This window comes from Typopeltis vanoorti, chromosome 12 (assembly GCF_054136105.1).
Source record: "Typopeltis vanoorti isolate ZY-2024b chromosome 12, IOZ_Tvanoo_1.0, whole genome shotgun sequence".
Lineage (NCBI taxonomy): Eukaryota > Metazoa > Arthropoda > Arachnida > Uropygi > Thelyphonidae > Typopeltis > Typopeltis vanoorti.
Genome location: NC_143560.1, coordinates 115,392,923 through 115,413,590, shown reverse-complemented (window position 1 = coordinate 115,413,590; position 20,668 = coordinate 115,392,923). Strand labels below are relative to the sequence as shown.

The 20,668-nt window shown below is 35.5% G+C and overlaps 1 protein-coding gene across 1 annotated transcript in view; it reads right to left on the bottom strand.

Annotated features, from left to right (window-relative positions):
- LOC150101152 (protein zyg-11 homolog B-like) overlaps nucleotides 1–20,668 on the bottom strand; it is a 287,455-nt gene that overhangs the window by 153,295 nt on the left and 113,492 nt on the right. The window contains exon 6 of the mRNA XM_090401483.1: nucleotides 8,358–8,411. Within this exon, the coding sequence (XP_090257609.1) occupies nucleotides 8,358–8,411 (54 nt within the window). The remainder of the gene's footprint in view (nucleotides 1–8,357; nucleotides 8,412–20,668) is intronic.

Here is a 20,668-nt window from a genome sequence, read left to right as displayed (position 1 = left end):
TTCTGCAAACCAGGTATTTTCTCACGAATTTTTTCGTCTGACCTGGTTTAAAGAAATAATATTTCCTGGTTATTGTTTTACCCTTTTCAAGATAATTAATAAACAAAATGCCTTTAGCATCCCAAAACACTAATGCCATGACCTTTCCTGCTGATGGAACAGACGTTATCTTCTTTGGCGCTGAACAGCCAGCTTCTGTCCACTGTTTTGATTGCTGTTTGGATTCTGGTGTGTAATAGTGAATCCAAGTCTCATCCATAATAATAAATTCACACCCAAAATCAATTTTATTCTTGTTAAAATGCTCCAAGCACTATTCAGAGATTTTCATGCAAGTTTTCAAAGCTTTTTCATTTGCAATTCTTCAAGCAAAATATATCCTACACATTCTTTTGAAATGCCTATAGTCTCAGCAATTTCATGCATTTTGACTCGCCAGTCATCCAATACCACATCATGCACTTGATCAATGTTTTCTGGTATTATTACTCTTTGAACGTCCTTCACATGGATCATCTTCAAGGCTGGTACGGGCATGTTTAAACTCGGCAGTCCATTTCTTAATTGTCAAAAATGAAGGAGAAGAGTGACCATAAACTTTTATGAACTTTGAATGAATTTCTTTTGGCATTAAACCTTCTTTTACAAAGAATTTTATAACCGCATGATACTCAATTTTATCCATTTTAAGGGATACAGACAACACTTTTGCTTCAGACAGCTGTATAAAAAAACTACTTGATTGAATGACTTGCAATTTCACATGAATGCTTACGACACATGTACCAACTTAGAAGAAAAAAATTTTGCCAATAATGTTGCCATCTATGGTAGAGGCCAAGAACTTTTCAGACCACTCTCGTAAGTAATGAACGTGTGTAATTTTATTATTCAACAAATATACATGAATAAAGGCTTAGATTGGTAGCCAAAGGATAATGCAGTGTTGAGGATACATTTCTTGCTGACAGATGTGTATTATCAAAACTAGGATAATACTACTTATTCCCACCAAGTCCTCTGATGGATGCATGCTGTTGTAATGGTTCCTGAGTAACATTTCTATCACTAAATCATGCAAGGGTAAAATAATCGAGTCCATGACATTTTCAAATTGGGTCAGCTAAGGGAGGAAACTTAGAGAAACCATTCCAAGATTTCTGGAATCAAGCATGAAGATGATGATCCCACCCAAAAATTTGTCACAAAAACTGAGAAAATAATAGCCAACCAGACTATGAAATGGAAAATGTTTTTGAAGGGGCTAAGAATTATATCATGAAATATTCTTTCTTTCTTCCAATCTAGAGCCTTAAGAATATTGCTAGACAAGTTTGATAGATACAAATTACATATAACTGCTATAGATGAAATGAGATGGACGGGGGATGGAATTCAAGAGAAGAACCACACTATTTTTCATAGCAGTCAAAAGAAAGACCAGGAACAGGTTTCACTGTAAATAGGAAAATAAAACACCTTCTCATGGACTTCAAAACAAAGTCACCTAGAACGTGGATTACAAATCAGTAAAAATTATGACTAATTTAAAAATTCATTGTTTCTTTTTTTTTTTATATATCAAAGTAGCATTTGATTGTAATAAGTCTGTAAAAACATACAACCTTTTCGATTTAAAAATTTTAATCATTTATATAGTACTTAAAAATAACTGTACTTAAACATGTGACATTATAACAGTTTTTCATATAATTTTGTTTCTATTTCAAAATAAGAAAAGAGGACTGCTGTGCACTTTTGTTGGTAATGAGCTCCACAAAAGTACACAGCAGTCCTCTTTTCTTATTTTGAATACTGCATATGAGAATGTATGGATTTATAAAAAGTGTGATATTTTGTTAGACTACGAGTTATCAGCGAATGCTAAGTAGACTGAAGTAATGAAAGTTAGCATAAACAAAAGAAATAAATGTAAATGGAATGAAAGCTAGTGAGACTGAGCAAGTGAAAGAATGCAAGAATGAAGAAATGAGAGTAAGTGATATGAAAGTGAAAGGAAGTAGAAATGAGGAAATGGAAGAAAAGCAGCAGATGAGAGCAAGTGAGACTATGGGAGCAATAGAGAATCAAACTGACAGAATGCAAGTTTTGAAGAAAGAACTGTTCAAAATAGAAAATGAAATGAGGAATATGTGGACTGATATTAACTGTTTAGTGGAAACAAATGAAAGAGTGCAAAAGAATAGAATGAAAGAAAAAACATTTGATGAATGACTAAACAACATCAGTGTATGAAGATTCCAGTGTTAGAGGATTGGTTAATGAAAGAGTCCATAAGGTCTACTACCCAAGGAGGATGAGAAAGTTAATTCGTGTGTTAAGTCATAAGTGCTGCAAGAAACTCATGTCAGAGGCATAATGGAATGATACAGCACTGAGAAAGGATTAAAAATATTATTTGATTCTTCCAATATTTTGTCTCAGTCACTGAGAATTGTCAGGGAGTAAAATATAAAACTTGTTAACATACACACAAAGGCAACACAAAACTAAGTGAAACACATACAAAAGACTAGAGACCTAACCAGGTGGGGTGGGCATCTGTTGGCAGCCTAGGATGTAAATTGGGATCCCGAAGTATTAGCACTTCCCATATTTGGGAAAAGTAATGCAACCATATTTATTCAAATTAGACTGATTTCTGAGAGCAGTTGCAGATTGCAAAAACAGTCTTTCTTATCTAAATTTACTGCAATGGGGCATGGTGGTCTTTTTCTGATTTGATTCTATGAGCCATATCTAAAGTATGGTCTGTGAGGTCCAACTGATCAAAATCATTACCACAGATGTAATTTTTGTACTCTTCCATGCAGATGTTGGCTGATCTTCCTGTCTGTCCATAGTAGGCCAACTTGCATTTTATATACTCCAGACATGCACGCACACAGAGAGAGAGAGAGAGGACGGGGGGGGGGGGGCTGATTTTTAGTAAAATCGGTTAAATGTAAAATCAGTAAAATGTATAAGGGTAGCAAGCTTTTGGTGAGATTGAATGCCAGTTGTCAACAGTGGACACCCCAACTAGTTAGGACTCCAGCCTTTTGTTCACATTTTTCACTTAGTTTTGTGTTGCCTTTGTGTGTTACAAGTCTGATATAGTACTCCCTGATAATGTCTGTGACTGAGATGAAATCTTGGAAAGAATTAAATATTTTTTTATCCTTTCTCAGTGCTGTTTTACTCCAATTAAGCCTGTAACATGAGCAAGATAACTCATGCTTTTAATATAAAGAGGAGGAAACATGCAAGAGTTAGTGGTGGTTGTGGAAGCAAATGATTTAGTTGGAAATAAGGAGAATGTAAGAGCTGATATTAGGAGGTTACTGAGGAGAGTAAAAGACAACAGTATAGTGGGAAAGGTTGTCAGTGTGTTGTCAAAGTATGACAATAATAAGTTGAGACAGAGCAAGAAACATGAATGGTATACTGGCAGAGCTGTGTGAAGAGAGGAGAGGAGAGGAGAATGCAATTTGTGGATGTGTGAAATAAATTTGAGGGAAGAATGAAATCATATAGAAATGATATATACAGATTGCATTTGAATGGTTTGGAGTGAGTGAACTGGAGAAGCTCTTACTAGAAGGAAGTGCAGTGTGATGCTAGCAAGAGATTAATAAAGGTGAAGTGAAAGATCAGGAAATTGGAACAGAAGAGACGGAAGTGCTTGGCAATGAAAATAGTAGTGCGAGAGATGAAGAGAGAAAGGGAATGCAAGAGGAACAGGGAAACGGGGAGAGGGGATGTTGGAAGTAGTAGTGAATGTGTGCATGAGAATGATAAGCAAAGGAATGGAAAGGATCAGGATGCGAGTGGGAGAGTTGAGACTGAGGGAATATATGGGGTAAGCAGTGATAAAAGTGATCAGGCAAGGGCAGGCATGGTAGGGAAATCACAGCCAACAAGTGACTTGAGTAGGACTGGTTAAAGATCTAAAAATGAATTGCTGTGTTTATTTACAAATGTCAGGAGTATCAGAAATAAGGGAGATGAAATTGTTTCACTGACTGAGTTTATTCGCCTAAAATTGTTGGAATAAGTGAAACGTGGTTGAATGAAGATGATATTTTGATGAGAACAGAAATGGAAAAATACAGTATTTTTTGTGAGGAGAGAAAGGACAAGAAGGGGAAGGAGTGCTGGTGATGATAGCATGGGAATTATGTCCACATAAGGTAGACATGAAAGAGGGAAATAGTGGTAATGGTTTTGAAGCAGTGTGGTGTAAGGTGGAGGTTAGTAGGAAGAGATATTTAGTTGGATGTTGATATAGGCCAGAGAATGCTGAGGGAGGTGATGAAGAAATGTATAAGCAATTTGGATTAGCGAACAAGGGAAGGATGATTATTATGGGTGATTTTAATTATGCTAGTATAGATTGAAATGAAGAAAAATCCTTTGGGAATAAGAAAAATGAATTTCTCAAGTTCTTGAAAGACAACTATCTTAGGCAGCATGTAAAGGAGGGAAAACAAGGATCAAGAATTTTGTATCTGATCATTTCATCAGAAGATGTAATTGTGAGTGGGGTTTATGACTTCTGTCCACTGGGTGAATGATCACCTTTGTTGTGGCTAGCCATGTGAAGAAAGGATATATGTGGAAGTACAAGGCTGGTGATTATGGCAAGCTTAAGAGAGCTTGGAGCTAAACTATGGAATGAGGAGTTGAGCAATAAGGAAATAAATTTTGCTTGTCAAAAGCCTGAATAAGATAGGTGCAAAATGGTGAATGAGGGAATTAAGCATGAAATCTGGAAGAAGGCACTCTGGAAGCAGCACAAGATGAATAACGGTAATAATCAGTAATCAGTTACACGAACACTATAAAGAGTAGGGAAGGAGAGTGACTCAGTAAGGACAGCAAAAGTGCAGTATGAGCAGAAATTAGCAAGTCAAGTCAAGGTCAGCCCTCAAGAATGTTTCGGATATGTGGCAAATAGAAGGAATGATTATGGTAAGATGATGTTAATGGATGAAAAGTATTATATTAGTAACTACTGCAGAGGACATAGGCGAGGTATTCAGTGAGCAGTTCATCAGGGTGTTTCATTCTCAGTGTGAAATCAGAAGATCAAGTGTAGGGAATATAATGAGAGAAGACATAATGGTGAGCAACCAAGAAATATTATTATTATTATGTAACACCTCCAGGGAGTCCAAAGACTCATCGAAGGAGAGCATCTACTCTACAAGTTTACATCTCCACCAACCGCAACTACCTTCATCATCTATACCAATGCCATCTACCGCAGACTACCATCACTAGTATTTTCACAGACAATCACAAACATCCATGCCCACAGCAGGATGCGAACCCACGGCCTTTTGGCACAACTGGTCTATGCCCAACATGGAATTGATACCGACCACAATATCTTATGGTCTGAAATACACTCCACTGTTGCCACCATAAGGATGAGCATTTATTTAAAGAAAGCACCAAAGTCTTGCTCCACCATCTGAATCTGAATGAATGTCTCTAAGCTATCGAAGATATGGAAAAGTCTTATTCAATCAAACATTTTTTTTTTTAAATGATATGTTTCCTCTGTTACTCATTTGCATTGTTCTATGTATAGCAGCACACACCTCTTACTATTTTAAGTAATCCATTGTTTGGCTTTCTACTTTGTTATTACCTTCCTTATGCCATGATGAATATGTGCTAGGATTATGAACCTGATGATTTACAATTTTCGAGTCGAAATATTTGACTATTCAATTTAGTATTCATTCTTTTTCCTGTGTTCATTTGTTATATACTATTTAACCATCATGTTCATTTGTTATATACTATTTATATGTTCCAATGAGTTTGAACAGTGAGAATAGACTGAATAATTTCTTGTCAATTATAATTTAGGTTTTCAATACTGTCCCTCCACACACAAATCCTTGATGTTTAAAATTCTCTTTTTCACAACATATAATGTGATGCTACTTTTATTTAATTTTTATTCACACTGTTCATGCCCATATGAAAAACGTTTTCCCTACTTTGTTGGGAAAACAAAGTAGGAAAATAATAATAATGAATTATTAATAATGAATAAATGTATTCATTATTATTACAAATAACTTCACAATTTCAAAAACCATCACTGGAAGCAGCAGTTAACAGCTTATCAATTAAATATGATAGTGAAACTGGTTTAGATAAGAAGATATGCTGGAGTTGAAAATCTTATATTCCTTGTTTGTGGTCAAAAAGATTTTCTTTTTCCCTATTTTCAACCATTAAGCTGTAATAACAGATTTATCCCCCATGTGTCAGACTGCAGTTTGTGTATTAAGGGTTTTGGCCATTATATTCAATTTAACAAAAAACATGAATTACACTCAATATAGGGTAGAAAAGAAAAAAAAAAAAATCTTGTTGTTGCAAATCAATATAATCAAAATAACAACATTAGACTGAAATAGCAGTCTACTCTGACATTGAAACATGTACATGTACTTCCTCTTGCAAAAAGAGGTAAACTAAGCGATAAACAAAAAATGTTTGACAGGTCAAGTCAACAAGTAACTAAAAGAGAAACATTACTCAAAAAGTGCTGGTACAAGTAAAAGTTGAAAGTGGGATGAATAGTGGAATGAAATATATATCTTAAATATTCAATTAAGTGCCATGGTTTAAAAAGTAAGCTATGCTCAAATTTAACAGATTGTTAAAATAAAGATATGGAAACAATAGTCATCAGAAAAGTTCTCGGCCTCGACCATAGATGGCAACACTATCGGTAAGATTTTTATTTTTAAGTTGGTACATGTCATAAGCATCTATGTGAAATTGCAAGTCATTCTATCAACTAGTTTGTTTTATACAGCTGTCTGAAACAAACGTGTTGTCAGTATCCCTTGAAATGGATAAAACCGAGTATCGTGCAGTAATAAAATTCTTTGTAAAAGAAAGTTTAACACCAAAAGAAATTCACTTGAAGTTCTTAAAAGTTTATGGGCACTCTTCTCCTTCGTTTTTGACAAGTAAGAAATGGGCTGCCAAATTTAAGCATGACCATACCAGCCTTGAAGATGATCCACTTGAAGGATGTCCAAAAAAGTGTAACAACACCAGAAATCACTGATCAAGCAACACAATATCGTATTGGATGACCGGAAAGAGTCAAAGTGCATAATACTGCCGAGACTATAAGCATTTCAAAAGAACGTGAATTGCATGTGAAAAAGCTTTGCGGAATGGGTGGCGAGCTTGCTCACAGCAGTTTAAAAATGCAGTTGCATGAAAATCTCTGAACAGTGCTTGGAGTGTTTGAACAAGAATAAAACTGATTTTATGCATCATTACACACCAGAATCCAAATAGCATTCAAAACAGTGGACAGAAGTCAGTTGTTCAGTGCCAAGAAGACAAAGTCTGTTCCATCAGCAGGAAAGGTCATGGCATCAGTGTTTTGGAATGCTAAAGGCATTTTGTTTATAATTTTGTTTACTATCTTGAAAAGGGTAAAACAATAACCGGGGAATATTATTCCGATCTTTTAACCAGACTAGATGAAAAAGTTTGTGAGAAAAGACCCGGTTTGTAGAAGAAAAAAATTATTTTTCATCGGGACAGTGCACCTGCCCACAAAGGTGTTTTGGCAATGGGAAAATTAAGGGATCTGCACTATGAATTGTTGGAACATCCATCATATTCTCCAGATTTGGCTTCCATCTCTTCCCAAAACTAAAACTCTTCCTAACTGGTCAGCGTTTTTATTCAAATCAAGAGGTGATTGAAGTAGTAGAGGGGTATTTTGCAGATCTTACTGAAAACCATTACAGGGATGGGATAATGGTGCTGGAGCATCACTGGAATAAATTATGTTGAAAAATAAAAATAATTTTGAAATTACAAATTCGTTTTTTCATTGTTAGGCCACGAACTTTTCAGATCACTCTTGTATATAGCCAAGTGGCAGCCATATGTTGCATAATAAAATTAACCTCCCAGGAATAAAGAACTTCTTTCATTATGATTATGCCTGTTTATCAGTGCTATCCACCCACTAAATTAATGTTAATATTGTTTCATTTACATTAGTAAACATCATTCAAATGATTTGTACATCTGTACAAATAATTTTGTTTACTCCTAATATGCAATTATGATATTTGAATACAACTATCATCAGTCCATGGAAGAACTGATGCTATTCTGACTAGTGTATAATGGTCATAACCCACAATATTAAGCATGCAGGCTGCAAAACGGATATGTGCTAAGGATTATGAATTCGTGATAAAAAATAAATAAATCGAAAATAAATAAATATAAAACATCTTATATGTGTAATACACACATAAGCCGCTTTATATAAAAAATAGCATACTCACCACATCCTGTAAAATCCTATCACTACAAAGAGTTAAAAGGGTATTCTTCTGAAGCTATATAACAAACAAAATGCAATTAATGAGAAAGTATTTTGAAGGATTCTAATATATGAAGTTATACTGCACATGAAAAATCTAAATGAATTCCATAAAAAAATAGCAGTGCAATTGCAAAATGTACTAAATGTGAAGTAATTATTTTTTTTAATTGAGATTTCAAAATTATCTGAAAGTACACTTAAGAGAAAAAACAAAATTATTAAAAATATATATATTAACCATAAAACTGTCAAAGTTGAAAACCATGAAATAGAACAAGTACTTCATATGTATATTTGGGCCAATTGTCATCCTTTGAGGAGTGCCAAAGAAAAGAGATTGAACGAAGAATTCACCTTGGATGGATGGCTTATGGAAAAATGAGAGATATATTCAGAAGTGATATCCCCTATGAGTCTAAAAAGGAATGCTTTCGACCAGTGCATACTTCCTGTCCTAACATATGGAGGAGAAACATGGACTTTAACAGAAGCCCTAAACAAAAAGCTGAGAACAACACAACATCGCATGGAAAGAAGTATGCTAAAAATAACATTAAGAGATAGGAAGACAAATACCTGGATAAGATCTCAAACAGGTGTCATGGATATTGTAAAATACATTAAACAGGATAAGTGGAGATGGGCTGGCCATATTGCCAGATGCAGTGACGGGAGATGGACTAAAAAAACAACAGAGTGGAGACCAATGGATGGAGCAAGACAAAGAGGAAGACCGAGAAGAAGGTGGAAGGAAGAACTGGAAAAAACTGCAGGAGTGATATGGATGGGAGAGGCAGAAAACCGAGTGATCTTGAAAACCATGGGGGAGACCTTCGTCCAGCAGTGGACAGAACCAAAAGGTTGAAGAAGAACACTTAAGCTAATTATATTTCAATCTCCTAAAGTACAATATTATTATTACCAAAGATCTTCAGGAAATCAGAGGCTCATCAAGAGAGGCCACATATCACTAACATCAGCTGCCATAGTTTCATGAATTCATTCACACTACCTGCAGCTCACCACCAAAAGGCAAACCATTCTAATCATGCACCACTCCACGAGAGAAAAATCTAGACCTCATGCCTTTTTTAACTGCATTCGTTCTCAACTTCAATGGATACTCTCTTGTCCTATTTTATTCCACATAAAATGAAAATTTCCATTTATCCTTTCTGAAATTCGTGGGTGATCTATGATATCACCCATCTTTCTCCTGTTTGCTAATGTTTGTGGTCAACAAATTCTCAATCTATTTCCATAAAATCTACGTTGTATAGTCCTAACATCATTTTTGCCATTCTCTGTTTCACAGCTCTTCAATGCATCACTCCGAAAACCCGGAGACCAGATCAGTACACAATAGTCCAGGTGAGGTTGTACCGAGGCCTTTGTAAAGAGGTAAAATTACTTCCTTAGCCTTGCATATCATTTATCTCTGAGTATTTGCAATCTTTGCTATACAGCTCATAAACTTCAACTTCTACTAAAACTTCAAGATCCATAGCCTGATCAATTTCTTCTAGCATAATCCTGCCAAATATGCCACTGGATTTCTAATAATGAAGTGCATTCACTGCATTACTTTACATCTACTAACAGTGAACTGAAAACCATTTTCATACACCCACAATTCCAGCTTATCAGTACTGCACATCAGTCACATTCCTGATTACCCTTCATATCTCTGCATTATCAGTAAACAGATGTATGTCTCCTGTCAAATACTTCCCAATGTCATAATGGAAAGACTGAATAACAGTGAACCAAGGACTGATAAGCTGGGGTATATTACATCACATTCCTCGCCCTATATACCTTTTTTTATTTAATATTTGTTAATCAGCCATCCTCTTATCTAAGGTAACAGATTATAATTCAATCCTATATCTTCCAACTTACATAACAATGTTCCTTTTGACTGTATCCTGTCGAAAGCCTTAACGAAGTCTAAAAGTATCATGGAGGATCCATTCCCCTTGTCTAACTGGTGAAGTTAGACAAGGGGAAGCAAATATTCTCAAGAATATTTACTTACTGCATCAGCAATCATCTTTTAAATTTTGTGACTTGATTATCACACAACCACATAGTAAACTCCACTTGTAGTTATCATTCAGTTTCTATCATAAAGATTAACAAGATATTTCAGCATAGTTTACATGTTGGAACCTGATGGAAGTCCTGAATAAGATATTAAGAACTTCCATCAGAAATCCTCAACAAAGTTGTGAAGTCCAAAAGCTCCACTTTTGGACTTCACAATTTTGAATAACACAAGATTTTTGCTGATTTCTGCTTCAAGCTCCCACTTTAATGTAATACAGTGATACGTGTGTTATCCAAATACTGAGTACCTCATAACTGAATTACAAATATTTAAAGCTGCCTAGCTGTGCATGATTTACCATCACAGGTATGATGTTCCTGATAATGTTTGTGGTTGCTATCTTTCTTTATTGTTTGGTGTATTTAGTTATTTAAAAGCAAACCGATTGTTCCAACTGTTCACTTTTTTAAACACGATTTGCTTTTAATTTCCATCTATAATAGTACTCCAGTTAAACGTGTGGACAGACTTATGTGTTCGTCGAACATGTTGTTTATTATTTTAACGGTATAATAGAACACAGAAACTAAGTAAATAATTGATTTATTAACTTGATGCTGATATTTCGCTGGTATTATAACCAGCATCATCAGAGCACAAAAACACTGTTTGTCACAATACGCGAGACTAAAACAACATGGTGTACATTAACAAAATTGTAGCAGCAACACAAAGACTAGAGTCCTGATTTTGGCGCCCTCTATCTGAAAAAAAAAAAAAAAAAAAAAAAAAAAAAAAAAAAAAAAAAAAAAAACGCTATCATATATTGCTAGAGTCCTAGAAAAGTGCTAGTTTTTCCTTAATATGACTGTCTCCCAGATCTTCGGCAAGTTAATACAGCCATATTTGTTGAGATTTGGGGTGTGTTTTAGGGCTTCTGTCGCCTCTAAGAACAATCTCTCTGATTTATATGGGTTTCTGTGTAGTACTTTTGTGTTTTTCCAGTTGATCCTGTGTGCAGGGGTATCCAGAGCATGGTCTGCTAGGCCCGACTTCCCATAATGATATTTCCGGACGTATCGTTTATGTTCGCTGATGCGGATATTCACAGTTCTTCCTGTTTGACCGTAGTAGGCTTGATTGCATGAGCAGGGTACTTGGTAGACTCCTGGATGTGATAAAGGAGGAATGCTGTCCTTGGGTGAGCGGATGAGGGTGGCTAATTTGCTACATGGTCTGAATGTAGTGCGTAGTTTATGTTTAATGAGAATTCTTGAGATCTTTTCGGATGTGCCTTTAATGTAAGGGATGGTGACTGTTTTGTTGTAGTTCTCTGTGGTGGATGGTGGGAGGGGTTTCTTAGGAGTGTTTAGTATTTTGTTTATTTTTTGTGGATTGTAGCCGTTGGCCAAGAAGGTGTGGCGTAAGTGAGTCAGTTCAGCAGTAAGAGCCTTGTCATTTGAACAGATTGCTCTCGCTCTATGGGTTAGCGTTTTTAAAATGCCATATTGTTGAGAAGGATGATGGTGTGATTGTTTGTGTAAGTATCTGCCTGTATGTGTGGGTTTTCTGAAAACTGAAAATGATAAGGAACCATCTGGGAGACGTGTAATGAGTGTATCCAGGAAGGGCAGACAGTTGTTGGCTTCCGGTTCCATAGTAAAGTGGATTTTTGGGTGTTGGCTATTTAAATGTGCTAGGAATGTTTTCAATGTCTCAGGGCCATGTGGCCAAATGGCAAATGGCAGCCATTTGGCCACATGGCCCTGAGACATTGAAAACATTCCTAGCACATTTAAATAGCCAACACCCAAAAATCCACTTTACTATGGAACCGGAAGCCAACAACTGTCTGCCCTTCCTGGATACACTCATTACACGTCTCCCAGATGGTTCCTTATCATTTTCAGTTTTCAGAAAACCCACACATACAGGCAGATACTTACACAAACAATCACACCATCATCCTTCTCAACAATATGGCATTTTAAAAACGCTAACCCATAGAGCGAGAGCAATCTGTTCAAATGACAAGGCTCTTACTGCTGAACTGACTCACTTACGCCACACCTTCTTGGCCAACGGCTACAATCCACAAAAAATAAACAAAATACTAAACACTCCTAAGAAACCCCTCCCACCATCCACCACAGAGAACTACAACAAAACAGTCACCATCCCTTACATTAAAGGCACATCCGAAAAGATCTCAAGAATTCTCATTAAACATAAACTACGCACTACATTCAGACCATGTAGCAAATTAGCCACCCTCATCCGCTCACCCAAGGACAGCATTCCTCCTTTATCACATCCAGGAGTCTACCAAGTACCCTGCTCATGCAATCAAGCCTACTACGGTCAAACAGGAAGAACTGTGAATATCCGCATCAGCGAACATAAACGATACGTCCGGAAATATCATTATGGGAAGTCGGGCCTAGCAGACCATGCTCTGGATACCCCTGCACACAGGATCAACTGGAAAAACACAAAAGTACTACACAGAAACCCATATAAATCAGAGAGATTGTTCTTAGAGGCGACAGAAGCCCTAAAACACACCCCAAATCTCAACAAATATGGCTGTATTAACTTGCCGAAGATCTGGGAGACAGTCATATTAAGGAAAAACTAGCACTTTTCTAGGACTCTAGCAATATATGATAGCGTTTTTTTTTTTTTTTTTTTTTTTTTTTTTTTTTTTTTTTCAGATAGAGGGCGCCAAAATCAGGACTCTAGTCTTTGTGTTGCTGCTACAATTTTGTTAATGTACACCATGTTGTTTTAGTCTCGCGTATTGTGACAAACAGTGTTTTTGTGCTCTGAAGATGCTGGTTATAATACCAGTGAAATATCAGCATCAAGTTAATAAATTAATTATTTACTTAGTTTCTGTGTTCTATTATACCGTTAAAATAATAAACAACAGTACTCCAGTTAATCTACACTATAATAAATTCAAAGGCAAATAACCAATGCAAAATATTTTGTATTTTCTCTGAGATTTTGGTTTTAAGCATATATTCTGTATATGGTTAAAACATATACAGTAGCAGTATTCTACTATTCAATACTCCTTCAATGAGTCTTTGGACTCGTTGGAGGTATCACGTAATTATTATGTGATTTGTAATTATTATTATAATTACAAATATTGGAAAATAGCCTATTCTCACTACAGCGCACTAGGAGGGGACCACAGATACAATTTGTTTATAAGGAATTTCTTTTAGCACAGCATTGTACTCATGGAGATCTGGTCAGGAATTTTTTCAATTGTGTGTGTATTTCAATATCTTGTGTACACACGCACGCACACACACACACACACAAGATATCTATCTAGCAGATATTCAGTTTGTTACGGTGATGTTTGCTATAGTGAGAATCAACTAATTATTAAAATCATTTTTGGTATACTAAACAAATTTCAACAGATTTAAGGTGGCTTCTTAGCATCTTTTTCCTTGTATACTTTCTAATGGATACATTCTTGAATATACAGAAAGAAGGGAGAAAAACTGGTATTGGTACCGAGTAAAAACAAAGCCACCAATTATGATAAACTTAGGAATTTAGCAGGCAGATTCAAACTGTGATATGGGATAAGCAGCTACAAGGAAAGAATGTCAATTGCATGAGAAGTGGTCAGGAATTGTTTGAGGGAAGTATTATCAGACTGCATACATAGTCAGGAGGATAAATAGATGAATACCAAGGAGGGAGTTAAATAGATAAATACCATCAAAAAGTAAGAGCTGCAAAAAAATTCTGAAGGGAATATAAAGAAAGTGATTGGCATAGTGATGACTAATACAAAGCACAGGCAAGAATAGTGACCAGCGTGGTAAGAAAGGCTATATCAGATATTAAAAAAAATTAGCTAAGAGCAGGCAAATGATTATGGAAGGATAACTTCAATGAGTGCTGATGGCAAGAAAATGACAGAAACAGTTCAGATACTACTGAATACTCACTTTGCAAACATTTATCCTCCAGATGAAGGTATTACAGCTTCCATTCTGTGAGAGAGAGATTAAAAATCATATAATCCTTTTTATTCTATCTGAATTTTTTTTTCATCTTTTTTGACAGAGATGAACTGAAGCGGCTCAGCATATTAAGAAATATCAATTGAATAAAGCACTGAGACAGGATGGCATGTTAGCCCATGCATTACAAGAATGTGCAAGAGAAGTAATGCTTCTGAACCAGGTTATGTAATCTAAGTCACAGTGCTGGCAACATTCTGAGGGAGTGGATAAGGATAAGCTATTTCCATTACATAAAAAAGAAAGGTGCCAGTGGCAGATGACTCAAAGATGAATGATTACAGTGGAATGGCAAAAAGTAGTGTAGTGCTGCATGGGGACCCTATGATGAAAGATGTGAAAATGGAGCAGAAGTTAAAAGTATGTTTGAGAGGAGCAACAATAGGAAGAGTAACTGATGCTGTGGAGAAAAGTGAAAATGTGCTAGTAGGAACAAATTATTTGTGAGGAAGTGTGAATGAGATGGTGCAAGATTTGAGAGACCACGAGTGATGTTAGTGAAGCAGAAAGTGTAAGAAGGAGAATTGTGCATTGCCAGCACTTCCCCACACTAGTAACACACACAAGAAGAAAGAAAAATTCTAGTTACATGATTTTGGTGCTATTTTTTTACTACCATAAGTGAGCTGAGTTAGGTAATTTGAGAAGCCTTATATAATAGCAGAGAACTGAGGAGAAGAACAATGTTCATGAATGACATGATAGCTAGAATGTGCAGGAACAGAGGACTTGATTTTGTGAATGTATAGAATAAATTTGAAGGTAGGAGAGAGCTGTTTGCTGCAGATGGTACATTTGAATGAGAGCAGTAGTGTGAAGCTCGGTAGACAGGCGATGAGAGGAAGACAGTGTTTAGACAGTAGTGGAAATGAAAACTAGATAGTGGGACTGTGAGCAAGATACCAAAACTGATGTGAGATAAAGGAGAACTTGAATGATAGGGTAAGAAATTGTGGGAAGGGGGGACCAGTGGAAAGCTACTGTGCTTATATCAATGAAAAGAGTATTAAGAATAAGAATTCAGAGTTTGTGGCCTTGATATAGTTAGTAATCCATAAATCATATGTGACTGTTATAGAATTTTTTGAAAAGACAGAAAAGATAGAGGAGGAGATGGGGTATTACTGATGATTTCAGAAGAGTTGTGTTTTCTCGATGTGAAACTTGAAGAAAGCAGTACTGATAATGGCTTTAAGGCCATTTAGTATGAGGTAAGATGAGGAAGATATTCAGTGGGATATTGCTACAGGCCAGAAAATGTAGAAGGTGATTTTGAAATGTTCAGAATGATGAGACTGGGTGACAAACTATAGAAGCAGGAAATAATGTGTGAGTAAGAAGACTGAATTCCTTGAGCTACTTAGAGACAACTTTTTCATGCAGTATGTTGAAGCAACATATGGAATTCAAAACCTAGATTTAATATGATCTCACACAGTGATAACAGAACTGTTCACAATAGTACCACCAACTGGGAAGAGTGATCATGTGTTTTGATGCAGGGAATGGCTAGACAGGTACAAGCTTCAGAGAAGAGAGATTATTTAATTACAGAGGAGGAGACTATAATAAATTAAGAAAGGTGATGTGAAGTGACATGATGTGCAGTTATTTATGACAATGTCAGATTGTATTCCAAAGGTTAAGAGGATAAAATAAAGTTCAGGTGAATGGATGAATCATGAAATTATGTAGGAGGTTCTGAGAAAGAGGTTATGGAGGAGATATAAATAGGGTACTGCACAGTATACTGTGCAGCTAGGAAGGTAATAAGCATAGAAGGGAAGGAGAAATTAGCATATGAAAAGATAATGGCTAAAGCAGTAAAGCAAAATCCTAAACAATTATGCAGTTATGTTGGTAGTAAAGAAAAAGATGACTATCACAAAGACTGACTTTAGCTGCTAGAGATGGAACATAAGTCACATATGCTGAAGACATAGTGGAAATGTTCAATGAACATTTCATCAGTGTATTTCATGTAGGGGGTTAAGAGCAATGATGAATAGGAAGGAGGACAGAAGAATGACAGTGCAGTCCTCAGGAAGACGAGAAGCAGGTTTGATGTGTTTGCAAATGCATCATACAGCTGCTGCTGCTCTTGTATTAACATGTGCAACAGAAAATGGAAGAATGATGTCTGCCAGTACTTAGTGTAAAGTTATGCACTTCAGCCAAAGAAGATGGAATGATATTTATCATACTGAAGGAACTTTGCTCCTCCTTCAAGTGGAGGAGGCATGGTATCTAGGTTCTTGGTGGACAGGGAACTGAAATTCAGGAGATACATTACAAGAGTTATAAGGGTTACCCAGAAATTTGTTGCTATAATGCAAAGAATGCCAACATGTACAGGTAAGAATGTGATAGCTCCACTGTATAAGGCACTAATTAGGCTACATTTGGATTTCTGTGCATAGATCTAGTCATGTGGCTATACTGGAGATAAGGAAAAACTGGAGAAAGTGTAGAGGCAAATAACTATATCTGTCTCAGAACTCTGAAATGCTGAGTATGAGGACAGAGAAAATGTGGTTTTCAGACTTTGATAGATAAAAGGAGGAGGAATAATATGATTAAGACATAAGTTGGTAAGATAAGTCTATCAAATAAATACAGGTGAATTATTACATAGGATAATGGGTGATGTAAGAACGAGAGGTCACGTGAGTAAGGGAGTGAAAAGACTTTTTGCTCCGCAGGTGGTAAATGAGTGGGATGCATTGTCAAAGAATACTACATGGAAAACTATGACATAAGTTGGAACAAATGGGAATGGATAAAGTTGCTGACATGGATGGATGGCTGACTTACAGACACTGGAAGGGTAGTATATGGCAGAGGTAGAATTCAAGAGAATGAGGATGACTAGTGGAGTGCTTCAGTTTTGTGCACTAGGGCCACTACTGTTTCAATTGCATATGAATGATATATATATATATATATATATATATATATATATATATATATATATATATATAGAATGATTTAAGAGGGATTATTCAGTTATTTATTGAAGATGATGATGCAAACAGTGCCACATTTGCTAAAAAAACATCAAGGTGGTAACTGCATTCGTGTGTGAATCAGATGTGTGTATATATAAAATATATATGGAAGGATTTCCTATGTTTTCCTATAGCAATACTACAAAATATCCCCTACCAGTTCCAAATATGTGCGATGGCAACCTCGGCTCTGACCACAACTGTTTTACTCCAACTGGCCATAATGAATATAAAGAGAAAGGTAAAGTTTCATCAATTTTCTACAGATATCTCTATTCAGAGCTTTTTAAGATTACTTGTATAAGGAAAATGAATAACTTCTATATTGATTTAAACCTTACCTGTTAGCTACTAGATTAACTATTTTTCATTTTTTCTTCTCAGCAGTTTTATTTCCTTCTAACTATATTCAAATTGCATTACCACAAATGGATGATTGCCAGTGGGAAAGCCCAGAGTTTGTAGAAATCAGAAATTTCTATAGATTCCTACAGACAAAATAGCACAATCAAATGTAGGTTAAGCTTGAGAGGCCAACAACCATTCTATACGCTGAGAACAGACCAGAGCCTCAGACTGTATTCACAAACTATCTTCATCACATTTAACCCAGGAAACAGTTGAGGAACACAACAGAGTTTGCAAAGTTGGAAGGAAATAATGACACAAGGACCCAACCTCCATCAAAACTGCAACTCCCATGGAAGCAGAAACAACAATAAGGAAAGAGTTCCTCCAGTTATCCTGTGAGCTATGGAACAACGGATGACAGTGGTCACAGCCTTCAAAAACCAAAATTTTACAAAAGCCAGAAAAACAGACAAGGAAGGCCAAATATACAGCCAGAGATGGCAGTTAACTACTGCACACTTACTAAGATTTTAGCTGATAAAAACATTTGGTACAGTGCCACATTTGCTAAAAAAACATCAAGGTGGTAACTGCATTCGTGTGTGAATCAGATGTATGTATATATAAAAGATATATGGAAGGATTTCCTATGTTTTTCTATAGCAATATTACAAAATATCCCCCACCAGTTCCAAATATGTGCGATGGCAACCTCAGCTCTGACCACAACTGTTTTACTCCAACTGGAGTCACAACATGAAAATATTCCAAATCAGCTCATGACTAAACTGGACAAAACTGCCAACAGCTCTACATATTGGTCCAGTTCCAACTATCAACTCAAAGGGGAAAAAAAATGATGACTCAATTTTAAGCTTGGAAAAGTAGACAAAAACTACATTAACCACTGCCACCAAAGATGTGCCATACACAAACTTCAACTGATTTCTAGAAGAGATTAAAAATCTCATCCATGAAAAGAACAGAACCAGGTACCAATACCACAGAAAGCAATAAGTATTCAATACGTTTCATATGTGCTTAAAAACTATCAAAATCAACAATGGAGACAAAACTTCATTCCTTAAACACAGAAGACTTTACATGATGCAAATTTCCAGCTAATATGATCTTTTTTATGTGATAATTGAAAAATAATTAAATCATATATTGAGCTTATCATGCATCAGGCAGGCTAATAAGCAAGCATTTGCCTGTTGCTTGCTTCAGTGTATTCCATCAACCACTGGAAGTAAATATGTTACTAGTTTGTCTCCTACTATTAGAAAATTAGAATTTTTAAATGCAAATCTGCACAACTTTATTAGTAATAAAGTCATGTGCAGATTTGCATTTAAAAATTCTAATTTTCTATCCATGTTAATCATGAATAAAAGAAAGAGTGAAAAATGTGACCACAATAATAAAACATTACTTTAATTGAAAACTTGAAGTTATTAAAAAACATGAAAGTGGTGTAAGCCATGCAAAAATTCCAAGAGATTTAGGATACAGCAAATCTATGGTATGAATTATCATGAGCCAAAGGAAGAATATAAAGAGAAAGGTAAAGTTTCATCAACTTCTTTTAGTTTACAAAATACCAGAAACAGAACTCTAATAATAATTGAAATGGAAAGTCTTCCATTTCAATTATTATTCATTTTAAAGGCAATGTTCAGAGCAAAGCTAACATTTACTAAAAGTCCTCCATTTCAATTATTATCTATTTTAAGGGCAATGTTCAGAGCAATGCTAAGATTTACTAACCTCAAAGATATCAACTGGAGATAGAAATGTTCGTTGCTAGTTCAGGATGGTTTGAACATTTCAAATATTGAGCAGGACTGCATAATGTGAAGATGCTGCAGCCAAATTTCCAGCAAATTGCAAAAAAAATTTTTCAGGATGGTGAATATCACAATTGGCAAACATTTGATGTTGTTATAAATGTTTTTCTATCTTCAATATTTTATATTTTACCCTTTATATAACCCTGTTTGGCTCCCAGGGATATTTCCTTTTTAGAAACCAGCAAATTTATATTTTAACCGTGCCAGCATTTCCTATAACAAGAATATAATTCAAGTTCAGGAAAATATTCCTAGGTCTACAGTCATATACCTTAATGTAGAATTCACACTTGAGTATATAAATCTTGGTACCTTGCAGTCGTGACCTAAGATCTTATCTCAAATATATATTTATCTAAACTCCTTCCCGCTATTGGTTCTATTTTCACAAGTGTCGAAATCAGGCATGACTCAGGTTTAAGTAACAAAACATGTTTATTGATACTAAAAGGACAAGTACATTAAATTATGCATCAAATTATTAAGACTTCTAAGTTCCAAGCTAAGTGAATATCTTATGCTGAGCTAGACAAACAGTTCGATACAAATCAAGCTCTCTAACATAAGCTGACATGCTAAATCACATAATACTAATGGAAAACAAAATAATGTCACTTTCAAATTAAATTCTTTCATCCTGTTACTCTGAAACAGATAATTCACAACTCATTTCTTTCTTAGTTAAATTTGTTCAACTTAACAAAAGGTTTTCACTACTTCAAACATATACAAATTAGAGATTCATCCTATACAATTCTTTGTCTAATAGAATTGCCTGTATTAATTACTCTTACCTATCAAATTTCTCTAAAATATCCTCATTTGCTTTATCAAGACACAAATTCTATCTTCTAATAATTCCAAGACATAAAACAAAAGATCTCTACATTACCAAGTCCTTCCAAAGGTCTATTAACTACCACGTGTTGCTCGGGTCATCCTTCGTCTTGGCT